Consider the following 26,691-nt stretch of genomic DNA (forward strand, 5'->3'; position numbering starts at 1 on the left):
TTATATCAATAAATTTTAAAATTCAAAGAGATTTCAAGAAAAGTTAGATATTGGGGAAATTTTTAAATCTGATTTTGCGTAATTCGTTTTAATAAGCATATTATAGACATGAATTTATTTCTATATGAAGTTATATAATAATATAAACAACACTTGAAATATTTAATATACTGAAGAATTTTGTCTTTGGAATTGATTGTTACGTTTGAATTCACATAGAGTTTTCAGGACTAAGAATTTAAGTAAATACGCGAATCAAACTTTTCTTTGCCCACAGAAATGAAGTTTAAACTGAAAAGAAATCTAAAGTTAAACCGCTGAACCGAAACTGAAAAATAATAATCTTTTCGACATCAACTGTTTTGCTTTCCCACTTTAAATTTTCAATCTAATTACGAAAGAACATTAGGAATAGAAAATCCTTTCTCGCCCAAAAAAAAAAAAAAAAAAAGGCATTTTTTTTTCAGTTATCCGGGCGCAAGTGAAAAGTCGTCAAATAATTTAGATTCCCACAATTAACAAACCATTGCCAAGATCCTCGCCAACTTACGTACAATCCTAACTCTACAATTTTTTTGCTTCTTTCTCGGCGAAAGTCTAAATTATTTGGCGACTTTTTGCTAGTGCCTGGCTAACCAAAAAGTACGGAAAACCTTTTATATATCTTTTGCAGCAAAAGTTGTTCAATATAATGAATCGATAAATCACTTAATTTGAATTATATGCCTACTTCAATAATAGATAAATGAAAGTTTCAATTCTTTTATGGTTGAAAAGTCCAATAATCTTTTTCGCAGAATAAAATAAGCAAAAACTTGTCCATAAGGAAGGCGTCTACCTAAAACGCACTTAACGAAAGATAGATATTTGGGCAAACACTCGTTTGACGAAGACGAAAGACAGCAAACAGCTATCCTTTAATCAGATATATAGCCTCTCATAACCTGCTTCCGTTGCTAGTCACCGATTAGTTCTCAAGGTAAATATAACTTTCCTTCAGCAATTACTCGTTACTTGTTAAATGCATAATTCAGTAGAATATCATCTCAAACCATTTATCATATAATAATCAGCATTTCAACCAGGTATGTGCGAAGCCAAATCAAAAGAGCTAATATCAATATTTTGCAACAATTGCATTGTCTAATATAATAATTATTTTGTAACTTATAAGGGGAAATAGATTTTTTTTATAAAGACGCATAAATATTTGTTTACGTAAAACTCTAATCTCACAGAAATTCTCAAATATAAAAGATAAAACAAATAATTATCAAATATATTTATTATACATATATTTATTCCATTTATTAAAATTTACAAAATATTCTAAAATCTGTTTTGATATCTGTGTATAAGTTAAAAAGAGAAAAGATTGTAACGTCTTTTTAAAATTAATACTAAAGTCCAAAAATACGAATTGTTTCTTTATATTAGCAGTTCAATTCTTCTTCAGTTAAATCTGCGATGTTTTTGCCAAAATGTTGTTTCGGATGCACACATTTTCCAATAATTCTTTTCGGTTTTGTTTCGGAAGTAACAGTCCAAAGCAGTCTCCGGTCACATTTTAGAGGATTGCCTATAAAAAGTAAAAATTATGTTTCAGAAGACTAAATAATTTAAATTCAAAAATTCTGAAAGGAATTTTCCATTTTTAGTCAAATGCATCCTAGCATAGCAATGATTCAAGTTTTATATGCCAGTTTTTTATATTTTTTTAAAACAATGCTTATAATTAAGAAGTAACAATGTTGTACATATAAAATGCATTTAATATCATCGTTTGTAAGTGTAACCATTAAATGAAAAAAAAAATCATGTAAAATTTATATAAAAATATTATTATATAAATATAGTTACTATATAGTTTTTCCACAATGAGGTAAACAGTATAAAAATAAGACTGATATCACTGAACGATAGTATTTTAACTTTTATAATTTGTATAAATAAGATTTTTACAAGTATAAAGTTAGAATTTATTGAGGAAATCATTATAATTTTCATTTTCTTTTAATTAAAAATCTAATTAAGATTTTGGAAACTTCTTCCTTAGTTGTGAGGAATACTACAGAATATATTGCTACTTAACTACCTACAGAATATGGTAGCTCCAGTACCAAAATTACTACTGGGACTTTAGAAAAATTTTGTACAGATAATATAGCATGCAGATAGTTTCGCATGTTTTTTTTTAACTATTTTTGTCACATATATTTTTTTGTAATATACAGATAAACATTAATTATAAACATTATTATTTAAAAAGTTCATTTCTGAAAGTTTTGAACTGACACGGTATAAGAAGTTCGTAACATTTAAAATACAAATGTCATACAAAATCCATAAAAATGCTAGATTTTTAAACTTATTTCAGACTATTAAAGTTTTTTTAAATAAAATTTAATATAATCCTGATAATTTGATTTCATTTTTTTTCTTGTGCATGGAATATGCAAAAAAAAAAAAAGTTTCATTTCGAGAATTCGATGAACCCTTCACTTTTATGTCTTTCTAGAATTAAAAAAAACATTTTTGTGATTATGTCTACCTTATAATAAACACTGGTTTTTTAAAAATTTGCACTAAGTAATAGATTTTTTTTCTTAAAAATGTATTGATTTTTAAGTTTTTGATAAAATCTGACCAAAAAAAGTGCACCTCAATCCTAGCTTAAACTTTGTATCCGCCAATCAACTTATCTTTTCAACTGTCCACGACTATGAAAATAACTAAAAATTTTTAACAAAGCAGATGAATGAAATTTTTTAAAAGATTCTAACATTAAAATTATAGATAATAATCAAATTATGGAACTAGTTAGTCAAGAGGAAAAGATACGTGGAAGATATTCGATTGCTAAATTTGCCAACATACAAAATTTTAAACAAGCTTATTTTTGTTTCATTCATTTATCCAAAACACTGATTAGAATTTTCGTTTGTCATGGTCATACTGCTGCATTTATAATACAAAAATAAATGATTGGTCAATCAAAAACGTTTTATCCCTTAACTTAATTTTTAGCCACGACTTTATTTAATGGATAATTTTAGATTCTTGGGCCACGAATTTTGTATTTCAAGCGTACTGTTCTTTACAGGAGAAGAGATATTAATTCCAGAACATCATTTTATGAAAAATAAAATGTTTTGTATTACCTCTTAAATCTATGTAGACATCTGGCTTCCAGAGTGGGCCGAATACATCTTGAGGAAGAGTCGATATCGTATTGTTACTTAAACTGACTAATTTAAGATGAGGCAAATCAGAAAACACACCAGCTGGTAGTGTATGTATTCGGTTTGAACTGAAAGAATAAAAAAAAAAGAATTATTTCCTTAAGAGATTATACACCATAGAAATTTGTTTCAATTGGAAGTTAATAATGAAGGCATTTGAAATAGATTTTTAAAAATCGAGACGGCTATTTGTGTCAAATAAAAGAACTAATATATCGATAATACAATATTTAATACATATACTCAAATAACCAGATGGAATTTTAACCAATAAAACAAAAATATATTAATCATTTTTAATTCGCTCGATCATATTAATTCGTACAATTTTTATTAGCTTGAAATTCGACTCATTTTGCTTTAATGCAATAGCAAATAATTTATTTATTAAGAAACGGAAGACATTTTATTTGCCGAATTCATCTCGCAGTATAATTAATTAAAAAAGAATCTGAAATACATCTGTAGTACTTTAAAACAAAAGTTCAATTTTAATACCTTCACCTAAGTACTGCAACATTAGATTAGAAATAATATGTGTTGCATTGATTGATATCTGTTAATTTTCTTAGGAAATAAATATTAAATGACTCTTTCCATTAATTAATAATAAGTTTTAAAATATTATTTCATAGTCTCTTTTATCAGAATATAATTTGGTTGATATATAATATTGTATTGAATGTGTACAAAATAAGTGAAACTCGAGAATAAATTTTCGCTTTAAAAACTTTAAAGAAGACTTTCATTTCCATATATATTTATATATTCTATGATTTTGAACTTCAAATTATTCCTTCAAATCCATACAGGGATATGATTTTTTTTCTTTTTAGACTATACTACCTTCATTCGAATTTAAAATTAAAGGGAGAAATCTTCAGTCAATATGAATAAAATATTTTTCTTTAGGGCACACAAGATCTGAGCTTAACATGTAAATTTATAACACTCACAGAATTTATGACTAGAGAAAAAAAGTGCCCCTGAAAATATTCACTGTTCACCGATATATTCAAATAATGACAGCGAGTGAAACTTCAAACACATTCGTTGAACTAGATTCTAGTACATGAATATACCACGGTGCTTTTCTTTAAAATAAATCCTAGATTTTTAGTACAGCTTTTAGTGAATGTTAAGAGTCAGAAAGGGAAGAAATATTGTGCAAACTTCAATTCGAAAACATCATTTACAGAAAAGGAATGCGATCTTTCTTTCAAAGCAGCTAAGAAATAATCCTCAAAAGAAATCAGTTGAAGAATAAACAGTTCTCTGAAAACACACAAATATCTCCGACAGATTTGATAGAAATTTACTGTCAAATACACCGATATTCAAAGCTGAAAGAAACTGAGAAATGTAATTGGAAATTCAAATGATGTTTGCCGAAGGTTCTTTAATATCAGTTGCCAAGAAGGAATTTATCAAGAAATATTTCGAATATTTCTTTCAATGATTTTTTTCAACTTGTCGTGTTTATTGCAGTATAAATTTTTTAGTTCATAGAAACGAAAAAAAAAAAAAAAAAACTAACAGGATGCTCATTTCCATTTTCTAGACTTGGTGCAAAGATCATGTCTACTATTCATAAGAAGGTTATTAAATATATTTATTTAAACAGTTTTCAGTAATATATTTCTAAAATTTAAAATGTGAATCTGATCAGCAAGAGGTTTTCATCAATATTACATTTTTTTTTAAAACGGGAAATAAAAAATGTAATCAGTTAAGAGAAAAATCCATATACACGTTCTTAGGGGTAGTTGCTTCTGCAAAAAGTCAAGGTATAGTTTTTTTTTGGTGATCCATTTTTTTAAATTCAGTAATCACATTATGAATAATTTTATTTTGATTAGAATTGAATTAATTTTCATATAAACCTACATATGATTTGCAAAAATTTATATTCATAAAATAACAGCATGTTCCTGCTTGCACAAGTTTGCAGTTGTGAAAAATTAAATAGTTATTAGTAGCTATTCTTTAATCTTTGTTTCGTTCGTTTTATCCGAAAATTCTTATGATTAATTAAAAATTATTTCTTAACTTGGAAATAAAAAGAAAAAAGAGCAGATTTATGTATAATTTATTAACATTCATACTGTCATTATAGTTTGAGAATATTTTATAGACATCCCGTAGAAAGTAGTCCTCTTTGGAGTTGAAGGAGCTAAACTCCACAATATTACTTTACCCATCAGGGAAGCGAGAGTTTACTGTTTTTTTTTTCACGAATTCGTAATGGCACACACACACACACTCACACACACACACACGCACACGCACACACACACGCACACGCACACGCACACACACGCACACACACACACACACACACACACACACACACACACACACACACACACACACACACACACACACACACATGTAAATATATATACAACTCATTTTGAGCAGTCGATCCCCCTTTTTGAAAGAACTTGAATTTATTTTCCCATGTATAATTTCTACACGGGGACAAAGACTAAGCATGTCTGTGAGAGATGTGTTTCCTTTAGTGCTTTATTTAAAAGATTTCTTTAATATCTCTCGATTTAGAATAGATCTGTAGATATTTTTAAAAGGAATGTTGTAGACATCTGGAATTTACATATTCCTGCCATGATAATGATAAAAGTAATGTAATAATACTGGCATCAATTGCATAATCACAGATGATGATAGGAAGAGAAACAAATCGTATTGTGGGCTTGAAAGTAAGTTTTCCATGATGCGCCACATTTTGAGTTTTGTAGATTAATGGGGCGATTAAGCTTATTTCAATGCGAATTGCATAACTGCTGATCCATTTATTACTGTAGTATAAAATGTGTAATTGCTCTATCCGTGGTAGAGAAAATTCTTATTATCATCTATAAACTTAGTTCATGGATAAAAAAATTACTTTGTGATGTAGAATTTGGGTTTTACTTTTTTTGAAGAGCAAACTGATTCCATATCTGTCTTATTCTTTATAAATTTGTTAGATCTGCAGTTGTGATCAGAAACATTTTTTTTTTAAATTTCGCCCCTCGAGCGAAGAAATGATCCTGTCACCCCCATCTTTACACAAGAAGGGGGACCAATTCACATTACTTTATCCATTAAAACATGGTTTCGGAAAAACCTTTCCGGGCCAGAGAAAACTAAGCATATCATTTCAAATATCTTGACTTGCCTACTTATTTAATTCCTTGTGGATTTTAGCTGGGGATTATTTGAAGAGCAAAAGTTTGCCAAAGTGTGATTGCAAATTTAACTCTCAAAAAAGGATATCACATTTTTTTTTCAGTTATATACTTCCATAAATTGAATACGGATGTTGAAACTGTTGTGCACTTTATAAATTCGGCTGAGTGCTTTATAGTCTGTTTGTGCACAAAGTTGATGGAAGATATGTCAAACTATATATGCAATGATATTACGCTTTAAATTGAATTAAATATAATTATTGCACATGCATTTGTGGTTTGTTTTTATTTTTTCCACATGTTGTTGGAAGATAAATCTTACACTATTTATTTAATTTCTTTTCTTTTAGATTGTACAGATGAAGCTTTTAAATACTTTCCGTGTAATATGGATAGTGTACTAACAATATAATTTGGCTAGGAAACATATGAAAGAATTAAAAAAAAAATGGACTTCTTTTCAGATTTCTTTTTTTTACATACCCCGTTCAATACCTTAAAATATTATTCATGGGGATAACTTATGTAAGAAATTTTAGTGTAGGGACGTATTTTTGTAGACAGAATTTCAAAAGTACTATCCAAGAGTTCAATATCTCATTTCCTCTCTGAAAACGCATTTTGTGGTCGTTTCACAGTATCCCTAACAGAAAATATTAGTTAGCATTTTCTGTCACATAAAAATTTCACGAGATTTAAAATTACAAATTATCTAATGTTTGTACATTTTTACTAATTTTAAATTTCTAATTTTGTGTAAAAGTAAATGAGATTTCAATTGTTTACCTTTTCTCCTTTAGAGCTTGAAATTTAAAATTTTGCAACTAGCATTTTCTTGTTGATAGTATTCAATGTTTATATTTTAGAAGCTTAATTATTCGATTGAAATAAAAATAAAAGATTAATTTTATTTTCTTAAGAGTCTGCTAAAAGGAAACAGCTTTGAGGTCAGAGCCCAATAACTTATTTCGAAACCTTTGACGACATACAAAAAAAAATTACAATTTAAGAACTGTTTTAAATTATAGAAAAAAAATTATATTTTATGCTGTTGTTGTGGCAAATAAATTCATAGCCATATAATCTTAACATTCATATTAAGTAATATTGTTTTGACATAAATGTATTTTACACATGAAAATTCCTTTCATCTGCCACTAAAAGTGATTTAGTTATGAAGCTTCGAATATCATTATTTAAAACATATTCGATCTTTCTAACAAAATAAATGTGTTTTGCTATTTACGCTAAATTTTTTTAATGATATCAATGCATATTTAAACTATTTTTATTGAAAATATTACACAAATTATTTCATAATTCCCATTATGCAATAAATTAAATCCAGTTTCGACGATTGAATTTTATTTTGATAGTTCACAAAGAGAAATAATTTATTTATTCCCAGTTCGTAATTTTAATTTTCTACTTTGTTTGTACCAATCATGATTGCAAAATCTTCTAGTAATTACTTCGTCATTCGTTAATCTTTTCATTTTTATATCCAGCGTCCAAATTTTAAAATGATTTTGAAAAAAAAAATCAATAAAACTTATAATTAGTCAATAATGCTGTTTTAAAAGATCGAGTTTCCATTCGAAAATTAATGTTAGAAATATTAATTTCGAAATAAATATCTAAATTCCATTTCATTTTATGAAGTAATGTAATAGTTCATTATATAACAAAAAGAATTTCAAATATTGACAGTACATGTTTCATTAAAATCAAGTTTCAGGTTTATTTAAATTAAATATTTTAGTAAAATGTTTGCTAACATAATAGTCTCTGTTTCTTGTAAACAAGATTGCAGTTTTATTCGATGTAAAGTAAATAAATTATTTCAGAAATCTGTTAAGAATATGGAAATTTCTATCAGTTGACAAACATCGAATCTATTTATTAGTATTAAGGGCAGGTAAAAATAAATTATTGGAATCAGTTCGATGGTTTTTATTAATAGCTTGTATATTTTCTCTCAGGTAATTTTTAATGCCATCTGGATAATTATAAATTTCAAAGATATATGAATCAAGACAAGAAAAATAAAAAAAAGCAAAAGAACTGCAAAATATGAAAAAAAGTCAGTTGTCTTTTACATAATCAATTCCAATCCTATTTACCATGAGAGCTCACTGAATCGATTTCAATAGAAAAATTCATTTATTAATATATTGTATTAGTCTTTGTATTTAAATCTATTATCGTCAATGTAATAAGACTAATGACAAATTTAGTAAAAGATGCTGCAAAAATATGATTTTATTATTTTTATAAAAAGGGGAATTACTTAATTTTTTCTTCTAACAAATTATTTTTAAATAATAATATACAAATAAACAAATTAAGTGTATACACTTTTCAAACTTTAGTACATTTAGAGGGAAATATAAATACTGAATACAGAATTTGCACGAAGTGAGTCAAATTAATTAAAATTGCATAAAAACGCTCTTGAAACTCATTTTAGAGCCAGAAAAACTATAGAATAGGAGAAAAGTGAAAATTTTAAAGAAGAAAATTTTGTTTTGACTAGCATAGTTCCAACAAATTGTTTATAGCTGCATTACTACAGAGACTCTCTTTTTCAGTTCAAAACTACCACCAGAGATGGCACTGCCTGACCAACCGCTTGAGCGCAAACTGTGGTACTCTGCTTTTATTCTGATAAACTTTCTGTTTTAAATCACTTTTCTGGCGGTAAAAAAAAATTGTGATTAAGTAATTGAATAAGAAAATACAGGTTTAAATGGGGATAAGTAGTAAGATAAATTAAACAAAATAATATTACAAATGAATTTGAAAGAAATGTTTTTAAACCCCAAATACATTTTTTATATTTTTATTTATCTACAGAGTTTGAAGAATTTGAAAGACTGAGGAATTAGAATTTCTGCATACTAATCATTATTTTTCAAGAACCTGCTTTGAGTTTCGAACCCATAATATAATGCCTAAATCAGAATTAAGCACTGGCAGACTGAAAAAAAAAATTATTAAGAGAAAATAGATATTTTTTTTAACATTTAAATACATAAAAAAATCCATAATAATTGTTACATAAATCAATCGATTTATGTAACAAAGAGGAATAATATTTTCACCATTTCAAATATTTTGACTATTTCACATTCTGAATTCTGCCCTCAGTAATGAAAAAAAAAAAAAAAAATTCTTCAGAAACGCAACATTTAAATTCTTTCATCACCAATGTATGTATGGAATCAAAGCAAATGTTGTTTTAGTTTCTTGTTGGGAAATACGAAAAGTGAATTGGAAAAGTGGAATTTAAGTAATTTTTAATAATATTAATAATTTACAGTCAAAAAGAGTTATTTATATTTCAGCAATGTTTAAATTTTCTTAAAATATTTTTATCTACTTTCGCATTTATTTTACCTCTACATTTCGCCATCTTTCAATTTCTTAGTCGTTTTTGATTTAATATCTATATATGAAATTGAAGAAAAGTTGGAAAAGAACAGAAAAGAAATTTTTAATTTAAGTTTACATAAAACCAAATATACTTCAGATTTTTCATAAAAAATCTGGAATATAAATTGCTTTATAAAGTCATTAATTATCTTTTCTAAATTAATTAATAAAGAAAAATTCCCAAGTGGCATGAATATGTACTATTGCACAAGTGTAAGATAAGTGGTTCAACATTTTCGCGATCATAGTAGAAAGTGCTGCTTGAAAATATAGAAATATTTTAAATATTTTTAATGTAATTCTCACTAGATCATATTATAGAAAATTATTCCAACTTTTGAGAGTGCTTTAAGAAAAAAAAAACATTTGCTTGTTCGAAATCAAAAATCATTAAAATGTGCTACTTTAAAAATATTTGATGTTGAGCTTGAAACAACCGCATTACTGTTTTTTAAAACAATTTTAATTGAAAGAAAATCAAAAAATAATTTTTGCAAGCTAAAATAATGTCATTTTTAATTGTAGGTTTTTGAGTTATTATTTATTGTGCCACCATGTACCGTAGTACCTAAATCTATCATAATGATTTGAATACTACTTAAAATCCTCATCCGAAATTTACATTTTATAAAAGAAAAAAAAATCTAATTCTATAGAAACACTACCTAATGTTAATCAGTTTAGAATATCTAATAATTTATAAAATCTGAAAAAGAAAATTAATGCCCTTTCCAATTATGTAGCGAGTGCATCAAAATTGAAAGATGAAAGCTGTTCTTCTTTTTGGGAAATTTTTAAAACATCCTTTAAGATTTGGTTTGCCATACATATGTTGATATTAAATGCGTTTAAATGTTGCCTTCTGAACTTTTAATTTTAAATATAAAATTAATCTATTATTGAAAGATGTGTACAAGTGAAGAGTTAATATTCATTCTTAATTAAATAACATTTGAAGTAAAACTTATATATAAAAAAAGAGATTTCTATTGATAATATATACGGATATGTCATGATATAGCTAGGATGTTTACCTTTCAGTAGTTTTTAATGGCTATAAGAATTAATGCTGCACAGGTCTAGATATTAAATTTGAACTCGTTCATCATATTTTGTTTGTAAATGTCATACAAAAATTTTAATACTTTTCTCTGTGACGCTCCCTAAGACTCCTCCTTCCAGATTACCTATGGATATAATTGTTTTATACTCAATTCTTGTTCAAAATTGGAATTTAAAATAGTCTAGGTGATAAATAAATGTCAATAATGCAAATATCTGCATGCATGAATTTACGGTCAAGAATGTTCACTTACCTCAAACATTAATAAAAATAATAGAGAATCATGTTTGAAAAAAATTGTAACTTTATAATGTCATGCTCAAAAAATATCAAATGACTTTTTTTTACCTGAAACCAAAAATTGACTTTGCACATAAGCAGTATATTTTTTGCTAAAAATATCAATCATAATTTTTAAATTCATATTTTCAACACTTCAGTCTTTAAATTTAAGGTTATTAATTTTTTTTTTAAATGTAAAATTTTGGGACCATACTTAAGATATAGGCATAAATCATTTTAATTCAAATCATTAATGAATATTCTTTTATTACCTTAGACGGATAGCGATATTTGAAGTAAATTGATTTCCCATAACACAAGACACACATATTATTAAAAATCTAAATTAACCGAAAATAACTTAAATGCTGTTGAAACACTAAAAACGCGAAATGAGAGATTTGATTACCAGATCGAAATTTATTTAGATAATTCTCTTAAGTATCTTAATATCTCAATAATAATAATTAAAATTAATATACATTCACAATTAATCATGCAAAGATCAAATCATTGAAATATTAATTAATATCCATTAATCCATTATATCTATATTAATTAGTATTTATTAATATAAATAAAATCCATAATAAAATTATTTTACGCAATACAGCATCATTATTATATGCATTTTAAGCCTAAAAATTAAATATTGTTAATGTTAATTGTTAACGATTTTGAAATATTGTTAATGAGGGATTTATTAGCGTTTCTCAGTAGCAATATTTATTGTGCAATATTGCATGACATTAAACAATATTCCCAATATTACATAATATTGCTGCATATTGATTTATATAATATAATATCTCGCATTAATGGTGAATCATTAGGTGAGTCATGTTGTACTACCTAATTTATACTCTGAAACTGATTGCAACATGAATGCATTTACAATCTGTGTACAGCCTCAAATGCATTATCTATCTATTGAATGCATTCGTGTGACTCACATCAACTTTTATTCGTCAAGCAAATCTGTGCACATCCATGATAAAGAATTTTTTTTTAGTATAAAGAATTCATAAAATTATTCGTATTATTTTTTCTTTTACTCTTACATCAGATAATTATCAAAAAAATAAATATACTTACTCTAACCGCAATTGTTCCAGTTTTGACGTCTGTGGTAAAGCATCTCGCCTAAATGTCCTTAAATTATTATACGAAATGCGTAAGGCAGTTAAATTTGTTAAAAGTTTCAAACTATTTCTTTCAATTCGCGTGATATTGCTTTCAGTGACTGTTAGCGACACCAAACTTTTGCTCCCATAGCTACTAAAATTGGAAGGGATAACGTTCTGCACTGATGTATTATAAACGAAAAGTACTTGCAAATTGGTCAAATTCGAAAACTGCTTCCACTGCACTTTTTCACTGAACGTAACATTTTCCAGAGACAAATGATGCAAGTTTACTACAGGCTGATGCAAACCGGAAGAATTGTGTATTCTCTGAAAACTGCTATTACCCACAATAAGAGTATGCAGAGAACTGTTGCTCAAGTCATTTAAGGGTAAGAATTCCAAATGCATAGAATCGAGCTCTAAAACTGCAGCATTTTCTCCAACGTTCGAAAGAACTGCTTTAAAATCAGTCATTTTGCTCATGGAGTTGCATCTTATACTATAAAAAGGGCCTTTAAAAAGGCAAGTGCAATGATTGTTAGTTACTGGGCAGCTTTCTGAAGAAGCAATACTTGCTGCAAGACTGGCCGCGGGCCATAACAAAGCTATTACAAAGGTGCTGTACGACATTGATAGGTTTCTTACTGGAGCCATTTCGGATGAAGCGAGTAATAAAAAAGGACTTTATTGATATTAAATTGGTCTTATATATGCAAGCTCTTTTGCAGGGCTCGTTACTGAATCAGCAAGTTTGGTCGCGATCGAAGCGATAAAACCCCGGGAAAAAAGCGAGATAAAAATCTTTTCCTAGCAAAGTTGTTTAACAAATCTTACTCAGCATTCAATTTGTTCTCAGGCGGAAGAGTAAACATTGCGGTTAAGATCGCATTGTTTATCGCGGTTATTTGAATAAAAGCGGTTCAAATCAGCGTGATAAAATAAAGTTTGGCTAATCAGCGTAAATTGTTTCTGGTCAGTTAGGGAGGATGAGTAAAGTGCAGGGCTTTATTTTTAGATGCTGCTGACGTTAACGATGTGATGACAGCTGCGTTCGCTGCAGGTTGTGATTATGTAATTGCATTTATGAGACAAAACTGTATCGAAGATTTTTTTGCATATGCATAGAAACAGAAATTTCTAAAATTCTAATTTTCTCATTGTTTTAAATAAACACATGTTTAGATTCAATTGAAAAAAAGCTTTAATTAGTATTGATGAAATTCATTTTGTTTTCCATTTTTTAATGTTTGAGTGTTTTACTATTATGATATTTAGAAATAATAATCTCAAACTTTGCTATTTGTATATAAATCAGAATTTATATGTATAACAGAGGTGCATTTCCATTTACACAATGCATTTTTTAAAAATATTTTATTATTTTAATAGTTCGATATTTAGAAATAATAATTACAAAATATTAAAAATTTCAAAAGCTAGATGGCCGATAAAAATTAGACAAGGAGCGCATTTAATTTTGAAATGCATCTGTTTTTGCATGTTTCATTTCTGTTTTTTCCTTAATTTTATTTCTAATTTCTTTAGCTGTAATATTTAATTTCCTTGATCAATAACTTGTAAAAATATTTATTTCATAATAACAGCTCTTAAAAGATGCTAAATTGTTGATTTTAATTCAAGAATTTTGTTTTTAGTACTAAAAAAAATCACTAAAAAGCAATATTTACAAGACTTTTTTTCTTTTTCTTTTTTTTCTTGGGAACATAAAGTAACTACGAAAATAAGTAACGAAATGTTTGTAGAGTAAGCACTCGTAAATTGTTGGAAAGAAAATAACTTTTATTTGAGTTCTTTATATGCTTTATGTTTCGATGTAGCTGTTACTGTGGTTGCTTTCTGCTTGATATAAAAATGTATAATTAATTTAAAATTTAATTAATTAATTTAATATTTAATAAAAAAACACAATTAAAACTCATTGAAAGAGGCCAATATAAAATTATATGTTTAACTAATCTGTATTATATTTTTTATTTGCAAAATCTTTATCAGAAAAACTTTTGGGTTACAGTAACCAATTTTTTCCCATCGTATATGGAATTCATTTCTCCTTTTTACATTAACGAAATTTTAGACTATTCATTTTAAATTACAAGAAGATAATTGTATTTTATTTTTAATTACTGCTCTTTATGAATAATTATTTTAATTTTCCCCTACCCGCCTTTTCTGATGTACTAAATTATAATGATATTTTATAAAGCATACATAATATAGCTTTAAAAACTATTTAACTATGTTGCATACATGTATTAAGAATATGTAACTAAAATATCGTTTTGTTAAATTACTTCCTACTATTTCTTTAATAATTAATTTTATTTCATGTCTTATGCAATTATAGTCTAGTTATCTCAGAATCTTTTTCTATAGCAAAACATAAATATATTTTTTATTTTAATTTATATTACCAGTTTTATAATAATCAGTTTTTTTAGAAAGATAGATATTGTATAAGATACTTAGTAAAATTATTATATATATATATATGCTTTTTTATTCTCTTTTTCTTTATTAAATAGAGAATTCATTTGTACATTGTTATCGCCTGTGCTTTATATTATGTTTAACAATACATTTGAGCGTGATGAAATAAATATATGATGATTTTGAAAATAATTTTTGAAACTACTTAATTTTGAAAAAAAAAAAGCATTTACTTTATTTTCACCGTAAAAGTATTTCCACTTCAACTTAATGAGTCTTTCGAAACTTCGTGATGCTGTTCTCACGCATTTCAAAATCTAATTATCGTAACTTTAAAAGTTGGACAATAATATGGTCGTTTGGATGTCAAAAATTCAATGATATTAATAAAAATAAAGAAAAAAAATCGTAAATGCTGCAGGATGTTTCTTGTGATATTTTCTGCTGTGAATTCTTCGTCGTTTACTTTCGCACTATGCCTTACATAAAAGTCGGTTATGGAATGAAAAATTTAAATTTTTATCTAAGGATTCAAATTTAATTTTTAATCTCTATTATAATCAGCTGGAGGGGTCAGCCAAAAATTTTGAAATCAAGAGGTCATTAATTGTATTCTAACAGGATTATTAGCTCCCGTTTTAATATGTTATAGTTTAAATATGCTAATTTAAAATGTTCTTAAAAAAACCACAGCTCTCACATATGCAAGAATGTGAACTATAACTGGAACTATGTTTTCCTTCAAGAATTTAGAAAGATCCATCCATCAGTTATTGCTTTATGTTTTGAATTTTCTTTTGTAAAGCATAATAAGTTTCTTTTGCAGTGTTTATAAATATATATTTTCTTAATAAAAGAAAGTGCAGTTTTTTAAAGGTCTTTTCAACTTTTCTATTGAAACGTTATAAGCAAAATATAATTTCAAAAAAAGTTATTGCTTTGGATAATATCTAGTATAATTATCAGATATAGCATCTAAATTATAGTTAGCTTAAAAATTAAACAAGTAATATTAAAAATTAACTATATAATATTTAGAAAATGTTAAAGTTTTCTTTCATAATTTACATACAAATGTATTTAACAATGTTTTTTGAGGTTTGATTTGAATGTCACTGGATAGCATGTTCGATTCCCGATTCCACCAAAATTTTTTTGTCGTGTGTGTATTTTGGCTTAGTTGAAATTGTTTATATGAGTAAAAACGTTTTACAATAATGGATTTTTAATACTTTAAAATAAGTTGCTAGCTCATTCAAACAACGAAAATTTTATAACTTGAAATAGATTCAGAACATAACACCGACAATAATATGAAAAACAAGAAATAAATGAAATAATTTTACAATAAAGTATTGCAAAATTATTGTCATACAAATTGATAGGTATGACATAGGAATAAAATAATATTATAACATGAATGATTAAAAAAAAGATTAATTAAATATATGTGAATTTTCAAACATGTTGATGGCGTATCTTTCGAAAATACTATTCTTCTATAGAGAATAGTTAAAGTATCCTTCACTTTAAAAAAAAAAAAAAGTCCGCCAATTTTATGCATTTTCCACTGACAGGGCAAATACACAAATGGTACATACCGTAGAGGAATTTAAAAAGCAAAAAGTATTGTCTAAGAGACAGTCATTATTTAAAAGATTGATGAGCCATTTTCTCTCTGAAAATTTATTAGCTTGAATTAAATACAAAGGATCAATTCAGTATTAATATTTCCCTCACTTAAAAAGTAAATCTCCCAGGCGACTAAATTCGAAACAAAATGCTGCAGCATATATTTGAAAACATTTGCTCAGTTGCGATAGAATACGTAGGAAATAATCTCGAAGAGGAGGCATAAATTTTTCTTAAGAAAGAGCCGAGATAAATCGGGTAGGAAATGGAAACCCGGCGGAAATCTTAATCTGGATCACATTTCTCAACCTGTAAAAAGAAATAAATTTCATCCACTCCATCGAACCGGAAGCTAAAAATCACAGTTTCAACATTCCTCCCACAATTTCTACCAATACCGTCATTAATCTTTTTCAAGCTGACAGAGCCTACCTACGCTCCTAAGGTAGGTATTTAGTTTTATTTATTTCCTCTCGGAAGGATTTTTTTATTATATTCGATAGATGGCGCCATAAGTTTCTCCAATGCCTGAGCTTCCAGGAAACTCCAATATCAAGAAACACTTTTTTTTTTTTTTTTTTTTTTTTTTTTTTTTTTTTTTGCGTTCCACACGATTTTTTTTTATTGAAAAGTTCTAAAAGTGTTTGATCCGTCTATCGGGTCTCTGATCTCTAACGTTAAAAGAATTGCGTCAACTGTTACGCAAGTGTTCCGTGAGAGATAAAATGAAATGTAGGACAGAGATTTTTGGATACTAACGTTCTTTCTTCTTTTTAACGAGGAGAGATATTCAGAAATGCTCTCCTTCTTGTTTTAAGGTGCTTTTTATACTTTCTTCTGAAACCGGACAACCATATATTTTATCGGAAAATTATTGTATATATCTACAGAAGCAGGTTGGTAGAAAAAAAAGTTTTGATCTGAACTATAAAAAACACACTTTACGCTATCGTTTTTCCCCTTTCAAAGCATTCGTAGATTTATTGATGTTTTCTTTAAAAAGATAAAGAAAAGAGAAAGGGAATTTTCTTTTCTAAATAACGGGAATTAAACTCGATTCATAGCTTCTGTTTTGAACTTATACGACTGAAGAGTATATGATTTCGAAGCTGTATCCTAAAAATTAGAAATTGATTTAATTTTTGTTTTAAAAAGATATTTATAAAATGATTTTTATATTAAGAAACATAAAACGGAGTTTATATAACCAAAAATTTAAATTTCTAAAAATTTTTAAGATATTTTGATATATATTTCGAAATTTGTAATATAATCTATTTCATGGGAAAACTCCTTAAGAATAAATTTGATATTACTACAAGAATTTTGTATTTCATTTGTATTTATTATGAACTGCACTAAATGTATCATCATTGATTGTATTAATTTTCGTTAACATATATTTTACTCACATATATAAAATAGCGAAATTCAGTGAATAGTTTTATGATGATGTTTCCATGTTGATGGATAAATGGCTAAATAATTAAAGGCAAATCTCAAATAAATGTGTAAATGATGTAATGCATAAGTTATCATGTGAAACATTTGTAATATCAGCGTAATTGGAAATCATTTATTTAATTGTTGATATTCGATATTTATTAAGTATTTATAAGTTTCGGTTCTCTTTCTGCGTGAGTGAAATATATTTGTTGAGCGGAGAATGAAATAAATTTCAAAAAATAAAAAAAAAGTAGAAGTTCTTATCCGCATAGTTTTCGGATAAGAAATGTAAATAAAGTAGCTGATAAAAATTGATTAGACCTCTTCAGAGAAAACATAATTGAGTTGCAGATTTTTTTCAGGTAATAAAACTTTAGAAGAATGTCACAGAATAATGGAAAAATAATTAAGCTACATGAATAAAAGGCCAAAACAAATTTTCAACAAGGCAAGTTATGAAGTGAATTTAAAGCTCATTGCCCTTTAAATATGTGGCTACGATCGGGATGAATTTTTCGAAAAACGGTTTAAAATAGTTATGTTATTGAATATTTTACAAAAAAGACTGAAAAAACAATTATGAAACTAAAATAAAGTGGCAAAGTTTTTTTTTTAAATTGGAAAGACTTTTTTGGCTAGAAAAAGTATAAAACAAAAATATATTAGTTTAGAAATTTATCAAATGACTTACTGAAATAGCTTAAGAAATACGTTATCTAGTTCCTGAATTAAACTCTGAGCTGTATTTCATTTTATTCTTTAAACATTGGTGTTCGACTTATGAATAACATGGAATTTTATTTAAAACAACTATACAGTATTTTAAAGGGATAGATTACTTATTCTCTTGTTGAGAAACTAGAGAGCATACTGAAAAAATATTATTAAAAATTTAAACAAAAAGAAAATGTACATTAGATTTTAATTTATGAAGTATTTAATGTGAAAATTTTACCAAAGATTAGAATTTGAGAAAACAGAATTTGTAAAACATCGTTAAAGCGTATATAAATGCGAATATAAAAATCAATGTGATTTCACACACACACACAAAAAGGCTTCAGAAAGACAGTCTTCTTTAAAAATATTAAATACAAAAATTCATAATTCCGCAAAAAAATCAACTTTTCAGCGTAGTTACCTACTTTAAAAAGTCCAATATTTCTTAGATTTAAGGCCCATGACTGCGAAATTTATTAATTGATTGTAAACTTTAAGATAATTGTTCACATATTTGCCTTTGGCCGTAGGGTCATAAGTGACATTTCTTACTTTTTGATTGTGTATTGATTGGAAACTGTAAATTATTGATTGGAATTTATTCAATGATCTTGAGATTTAAGATAACTGTTTACATATTTGCCTTTGGCTGGAGGGTGCTAATTGACATTTCCTACTTTTGATTGTGAATTGATTGGAAATTCTAATTCATTGATTGGAATTTATTCAGTGATGGTGAGATTTAAGATAATTGTTTACATATTTGCTTTTGCTGGAGGGCCATAATTGACATTTCTTACTTTTTTATTGGTATTGATTGGAAACGGAAAATTACTGATTGAAATAAATTCAGTGATAGAGAGATTTAAGATAATTGTTTATATATTTGCCTTTCACCAGAGGATCATAAGTGACACTTACTACCTTTTGATTGTTTATTGATTTAAAAATGCAAATTATTTATTGGAATTTATTCAATGATATTGAGATTTAAGATAATAGTTTACATATTTGTCTGTACCCGGAGGGTCATAAGTATCATTTCTTACTTTTTGATTGTGTATTCATAGGAAATTATAAATTATTGATTTGAAATTATTCAGCGATAGTGAATTTAAGATAAACTGTTTATGTATTTGCCTTTACCTGGAGGATCATGAGTGACATTTCCTGCTTTTCGAGTGATTGGAAACTGCATTTCGTTATGGAATTATAGGAATTTGAAATTGGTTAGAAATATCGTATTGAACTTAAAGTCTATATTTTTATTCATCAAAATTCACCTAACAGGATTAATTCAAATGAAAAATTTTACATTAATTAAAATTATTTTGCTATTCTGTTTACTTTTTTAATCCAGTTTTTTTTTAAAATTTTTGTTATTTGTTACCACATTTTATAAAAAAGAATTAATTGCTTTGAAAAATTCGTGTTTTGGTAGGTTTAACAGTAAAAGTATAAAAATTTATTGACATATTTTAATTTTTTGACAACTTTTTCTAAAAACAGTTTGCATCTATATGGAAACTTTATATATCTCCCCTTCTTCCAAAATTTAACCGAACTTGCATCTTCTCACACAAAAGGATTCGAAAAATTCTTCTTCAACACAGCAAAGTATACCCGCCCAATCGTCCCGAAGACATTCAAATTCAAGATTAGCTTCTCCGCTTTACGACATATCATATTCTTACCTTCATATCCCTAGTAAGTGCCTGATTCTGCCTTCACCGACTGAAGATTACGACGGCGAGCAGCCAATATCGTTTGGACTCCAAGTTCAAACAGGCATTCCTGTGTGAAACCGAGACCAGTATTTATTGATTTCTTTATCCCGCTCAACTCTAGCAATGTCATAAGCTTTTGCAGCATGCCTTCGGAGCGCACAAAAGACGCTCAAATTTTTATTCAGCGCGGTGAAATAAGAAAAGATTGTCAAAAGGCACCGACGTATGTTTCCTTTTTCGGAAGGAATAATGCGCTTGCTATAAAAAAAAGTTTAATAATTTTTTTAAAAGTAGTTTTTATCCTGTTGCGATTTTTTTCTACTTAGTATGGAAGAAGGCATTAAAGATTAAATTTAAAGATAAAGACTCAATTGTGCTTTATAATTATTTTGAGGCAAATTAAAATACTGAAATTGCCTCTGAAATATAAGGCGAATATATGAATTTTTCTAGTCATTGAATAATATTTCTAGTTAGTGAATAATATTGCGTAGTGAATCATTTTCTATTTAGTGAGAAATATTGCGTAGAACTCTAACAAAAAATTTTAGTTTTCAATGGATTTCATTTACGAGCAGTTCTTTTTTTGTAATTTCTGTTTTTATCCTCTCCTCTCATTTGCCTATATTTTTTTTTCATTTTTTAAAAATTAAAATATTGAAAAGAACAGTCTTTAAATGAAAGTTTTTATAAGTTTCCTTTAAATTTTATATATTTTCTATTTTGTAAAATAAGGTACTGACTGCCGAAAATTTTGTAAGTTTTGAAAATAAGTAACCTTTCCAGTATAAAAATTCATTGCCGAATTTTAAAGACAGAGCAACGAACAAATTGAATATGCCAAAAATTTTCAGAAAGAAATTATATTCATATTTCGGAGAATAAATTTAAAAATAATAAGATAACACAAGATAACAGGATATAAAGAATAATTGGAAACATTAAGAGCAAAGCTCATAATTGAACTTTTGATAATCGAAAAACTTGCGCTTTGGTTCATACATTTTAGAAAAAGATGATAATGCTCAATGCTATCAGACGAATTTTTATCACCTTATTTACTATTCTAAAACTAAGCCAAAACCTTGAGCTACATTGTTCTCTAGTCTCGGCATATTAACGAGCTTAGAAAATAATAATCTAGTTAATTACATAATTTTTGAGTCTGTAAAATATAATATATATTAAATAAATTTAATTTTCGCTCTTTATTTTCCCTGAAATAAATTGGTGTTCATTTCCTATTTACGCCCTGGAAAATTTCATCACGATATGAATGGGTACAGGATTTTAATGAAATTTATTTTTGGTGATTTGGGAACATTTTATTTTGTTAGAAATATTTCAATATAACGTGATAAGGTTCTATTCAACAAATTTTGCTTATTTTTATACCAAATTTGTAAATATTTAAAAAAATCTCAGAATGAGAATTGAAAGTTATAAATAAGGGAATTGAGAATTGATTGTGCATTTAAAAAAATCTCAGAATGAGAAATGAATGTTATAAATAAGGGAATTGAGAATTGATTGTTAATAATAATTTGACATCATTTGTGGAATTCAACAGGAAATATGGAAGGAAGCAACTTTATCAATGACAAGGGAGGCAAAAATTTTATACTAATGGAAAAAATTGATCTTGATTCTTTTCAACAAGGAAATAGAAGAAGTGACTTATATCAAATTATTCAAGTTTGATTTTAAGATATTCAGTATTACTCAATCGCTATTTTTTTTTAAATAGGTAATGTTTCTGGCATCAAAGTTCAATTTTAATGCCAATAAAATGAACAAATTTAGCGAGGAAGGTTTTTTTTTATAAAATGATCTTTGTATTTCAAAGAATAAATTTATAACTAATAGGATGAGTCAGGATAACTGAGAATAAGGAGCATTTGGAAATGGTAACTGTGGTCATTACTCCATAAAGTCTTGGGTAATTTGATACACACCATGATTATTAGAAATTCTCATGTAGATGAAGCTGATTAATTAATAAATTATTTTAGAAATCAAGGCATTGCAGACAGACAATTATTTTAGAAATCAGTCAGGATAACTGAGAATAAGGAACATTTGGAAATGGTGACTGTAGATTACTCCATAAAGTCTTGGGTAATTTGATACACACCATGATTATTAGAAATTCTCATGTAGATGAAGCTGATTAATTAATAAATTATTTTAGAAATCAAGACATTGCTTAATGAATCTTGAAGAACATGATTATGCACTCACAAAAATATAAATTTCTTTTCAATCCCAAAGTGAAATCCTGCAAAATTGATATTCTCGGTTACCGTATGGACTTAATATTTTAATAAAAATAATTTTTGTTTTATTACTGTTGTTTAAATTAAAAGTTTATTAAACCTTTGATTTGGACAACTTTATTCGATTATTATACAAGCTACTTTTCCCTGCTATTTTGTTGCTGTTAAATTTAACTTTACGGCTTCAATTTGTCTTTGTGATAAAAGTATTAAAACCGTTATTTTACGATTTTTTATTTAATATTATAAGGATTAAAAACCAGTAAATTTTTTGATTAAATTTTTAATATTTGTGAATATTACACATTTCTAAAACTAATTTCATGAACCTCTGAAAATTTCAACCAAGGGTTGTAATTACAGATAGAGATTTTCAAACTTCACAACTCAATATATAGTGTAATTTCGTTTCACTAAAATTAGGAATTGTTTAATTTATAAACAGAGTCATCACAAGACCGTATTTCATATCATCAGAGGTTACTACAAATATGTGAGTATAAAATTTTATAAAGTTAACACAACTAAGTAAATTGTTGCCACACTTATAATTTTGTTATTTTCTTGCGTGAATTGAAAATTAGCATGATAAAAGGAGCCCACAACTTTCCGAAGTTTGGTAATAGTAAGCATTGGAGAAATAAAATGCGACACTTATAATTTTGTTATTTTCTTGCGTGAATTGAAAAATATCACTAACGGAAAAAATAATTCATTCAATGCAAAATAATTCTAAAAAGATGAAACAAAAAATAGCCCATAGCTGTCTGCAGTTTGGTAATATTAAGCATTGGAAAAATAAAATGTTGTTGGCAGAATAATTGGGTAATTGGAAATTCCATTCAATATACAATTCTTTTGCTAAATTGCTACTGCAATCGTTATTACTTTTAAGCACTAATGTACGTTCATAAAAATCTCCAGTTTGATTAATATTTTTGTCACTCCTCGAAAATCTGACTTTTCTATTTCTTTTATTTGAAGATATTTTCCTGATTAATTAATGAATTGAATTTTTTAATTAACCAATTAAAATTGACTTTTCTTCAACACTTAAATTGGTGAAAATTGCGAAGTCAAAAATAAAATTTATAAAATGCATATACTTAATATCAAGAAAAAAATTTATTGACTTCTCTCCTCATTTGTCACATTTAATAATAAAACAAACTTTTATTTCAAAAACGTAACAAACAAGTAAAATTCTTTGAAAGAAAAATATTCCAATTTAAAATTTCAAACTTCTGTCATATATCCATATGCAAATATCTTCTTCGAGTTTAGAAAGTTCCAATTTTTTTACTTTCAGATCCGAGAACACTTGAGAGCAACTGCAATTAAAACAAGTTACTTCATCATTTTCTCAGCGATCATGAAGCCAGGGTCGACGATCCCTAAGGCCCCAATTAAGTTCAGATAGTGGTACAATAACGATTCCCGTTAATTTGTTCGACAGCTAACGATCATTCGGAGACATAGATAGCAAATACGATCCCGTTTCCCTTCAAAGGTTTTTCAAGGAAGCAGTGGTATGCATTAGTGAGTTTAAGATGATGTGGTACAAATTTAACTAAATCTTAAACAATATAATTAATAATAGAGAATTTTCATTAAAAATTGAGATTTTTTGTTCGAATTTGAGGTAAATGTTATATCTTAAATTATTAATGATGTTCATTTGTTTTAAAAATGTTTTTAAAAGGTCAATGTTAATTATTTTCCATTTCAATGAAACCATTCTAAATAATAAATTTTTCATTGACACTTTTATAAAAATGTTAACGCTTTTTCATTCATTAGTTATTATATTTGTTTTCTCTTCATTAAATTTATTGCTATAAGTTATTTCAAGACAAAGAATTAATTGATTTTTCATGAAAACGAAAACATTTCTTAATCAATATAATTGAAAAAAAAATATTTTGATGTTAATCAGTAATAAAATTCTTTTCATGTCTTTTGATAATTTCAAATATTGTTCAATTGAATAAATAATGTTCTTTTGCTGTTTATTAACTTCTAAAACCTTAGTAAACATTGTTATTTATTTGAATAAAAATTTGCAATAAGATGGAATTAACAATTCATATATCGAGATATAGCAGTTTTCACAATCTATCGAAAAGAAATTTATTCTATATATTTACAAAATTGATTTTCTGTTAAAGGAAGTCTGATACATAAAAGTTTAAATTTAATTGATTTCAAACAACAAACTATTCTTATTTAAATATAGTTTTCAAAAGATGATTCAAATCTTTTACAAAAGTGTTAGATCCAAATAGAATCCTAAAGTTCATTTTTATCATTAATATTGAATACATTTAAAGACAGATTCGATTGCATTACCAATAAATAAAAAATGTGAGTGTATAAATTTTTTAAAAATATATTCAAATACGCTATTGATTATTAATATCAAAAGAAATATTCTATAAATAATCATTAACAAAATAAATAGGACAAGTAATGAAATATAAATGAAGACAAAAGTTTTTTTTTACTAAAATTAAAACTATAAAGGATAGGGCAAAATGTTAATTAAAAAGCTTTAAATCAGAATGTATATTAGCACATATTTGACGATGTTCTGGAATTTTCAAGAAACAGAAGAATGTAAGCATTTGAAATGCATTATTTTTAATCATATAGAACCATACCAAAATTTCTTTCAATTTATTTAAATTAAAGCTAAATGCAAAACAAATTAAAGTATATCACCCATAACAAGTTATTTATATTAAGTTTCCAAAATCTTTTAGGTTGAAGGACCAGCAACATTTTGAATACTTAAAATATCTCATCTCTATATAAAAATGAAATCTGTGTCTTTTTTATATATATTTTTTCTAAACAAATTTTGATTGTTTACTTTTAATTAACACACCATTTTCTCTCTATGCAATTTTAAATGTAGAGTACCAAAAATTTCGAAATATACTTATATAAATAATTTTAAACAAATTTTATTATTTTACTTTTTTTCTAATAGACATTTGACCAAACGGTTGTACTTTCGAATTGCAATTCAAGAAAACTGATAATCAATTACAATATACTACATTTTCATACTTATCACATTTAATTCCTATTTATTAAGAACCATGTCCTGAAGCCACAAATTTAATCCGTCGAATTAACTTTCACGTCATGAGCTATCCTTTATAGAACAATGAAATTTGATAATGATAGAATGTTGCTAATAACTTAAGTAAACAGCTTAGCACTGGTTGTTCAGAATTTCGTAAATTATTCAGCATATTTCAAATAAGCTGTTTCAAAACGAAAGATCTGAAACAGTAAGTAGATTATTTAAGCGATGCTTCCTATTTCGTTTCAAGTTTTCCGCAATATGAAATTAATATTTTAAGTGAACTGTATAAAATATTTTAATTTTGGACAAAGTCCTCACTTGTCAATTGGATTTGATTCACATAAAAAGTAACTGCCATGAATGGAAATGATTAAACAATCCGGACAATTTCTTTGTGAGTAGTTTTTATGAAATGCAATTAAACTTGTATTTTTTAAATGCAATTGCATTCGTATGAACTTTTGAAAACAGAAGTTCTATACATCTTAAAGTGAAAGTGAGCGAAAGGAAAAATTATATCAGAGATTTGTTTAAAAGTTTGTATTTTAAATATTCAAAATTGGCTTCAAAAATTTCATTAGCTTTTTTTATTTTCTTGATAAGATGTATATGATATGGGTTATATTGTAATAATGTCCATAAAGTGGATATAATAAAAACTTTTAAATAAATATTTAACAGAAGTAACTATGCCTAAAATACTTTTTGAATTATATTGTGAATGATGAGACATCATCGTTTGCTCTGTTTTCTTTACAGGGTATATAAAGGATAATTGCAACTGTTAGCCTGTCACTCTAATGAAGAAAATCTTTAAAATAATAGAAAAGTAAAATTATTTGCTGAAAATATTAGTTTGTCATGTGTCAGCATGACTTTTTACCCCAAATAAATTTTTACCCCCAATACCCAATATTAGTATATTTGATAAATATTTATGACAATTTTAAATATAATTTAAAATTACTAATTACGAGATTGTAATCATTAAATCCGAGATTGTAA

At 26.6% G+C, this 26,691-nt stretch overlaps 1 protein-coding gene across 1 annotated transcript; it reads right to left on the reverse strand.

Moving 5' to 3' along the window:
• Positions 1 to 1,302: 1,302 nt before the first annotated feature.
• Positions 1,303 to 13,036, reverse strand: LOC129966629 (protein slit-like). The gene is made up of 3 exons (XM_056081130.1): positions 12,312 to 13,036; positions 3,162 to 3,310; positions 1,303 to 1,579 (listed from the first exon to the last, which is right to left on the reverse strand). The coding sequence occupies exons 1-3, from the start codon at positions 12,995 to 12,997 to the stop codon at positions 1,434 to 1,436; spliced, it is 981 nt and encodes a 326-aa protein (XP_055937105.1). The 5' UTR covers positions 12,998 to 13,036; the 3' UTR covers positions 1,303 to 1,433.
• Positions 13,037 to 26,691: the final 13,655 nt, after the last annotated feature.

This window comes from Argiope bruennichi, chromosome 4 (genome assembly GCF_947563725.1).
Source record: "Argiope bruennichi chromosome 4, qqArgBrue1.1, whole genome shotgun sequence".
NCBI lineage: Eukaryota > Metazoa > Arthropoda > Arachnida > Araneae > Araneidae > Argiope > Argiope bruennichi.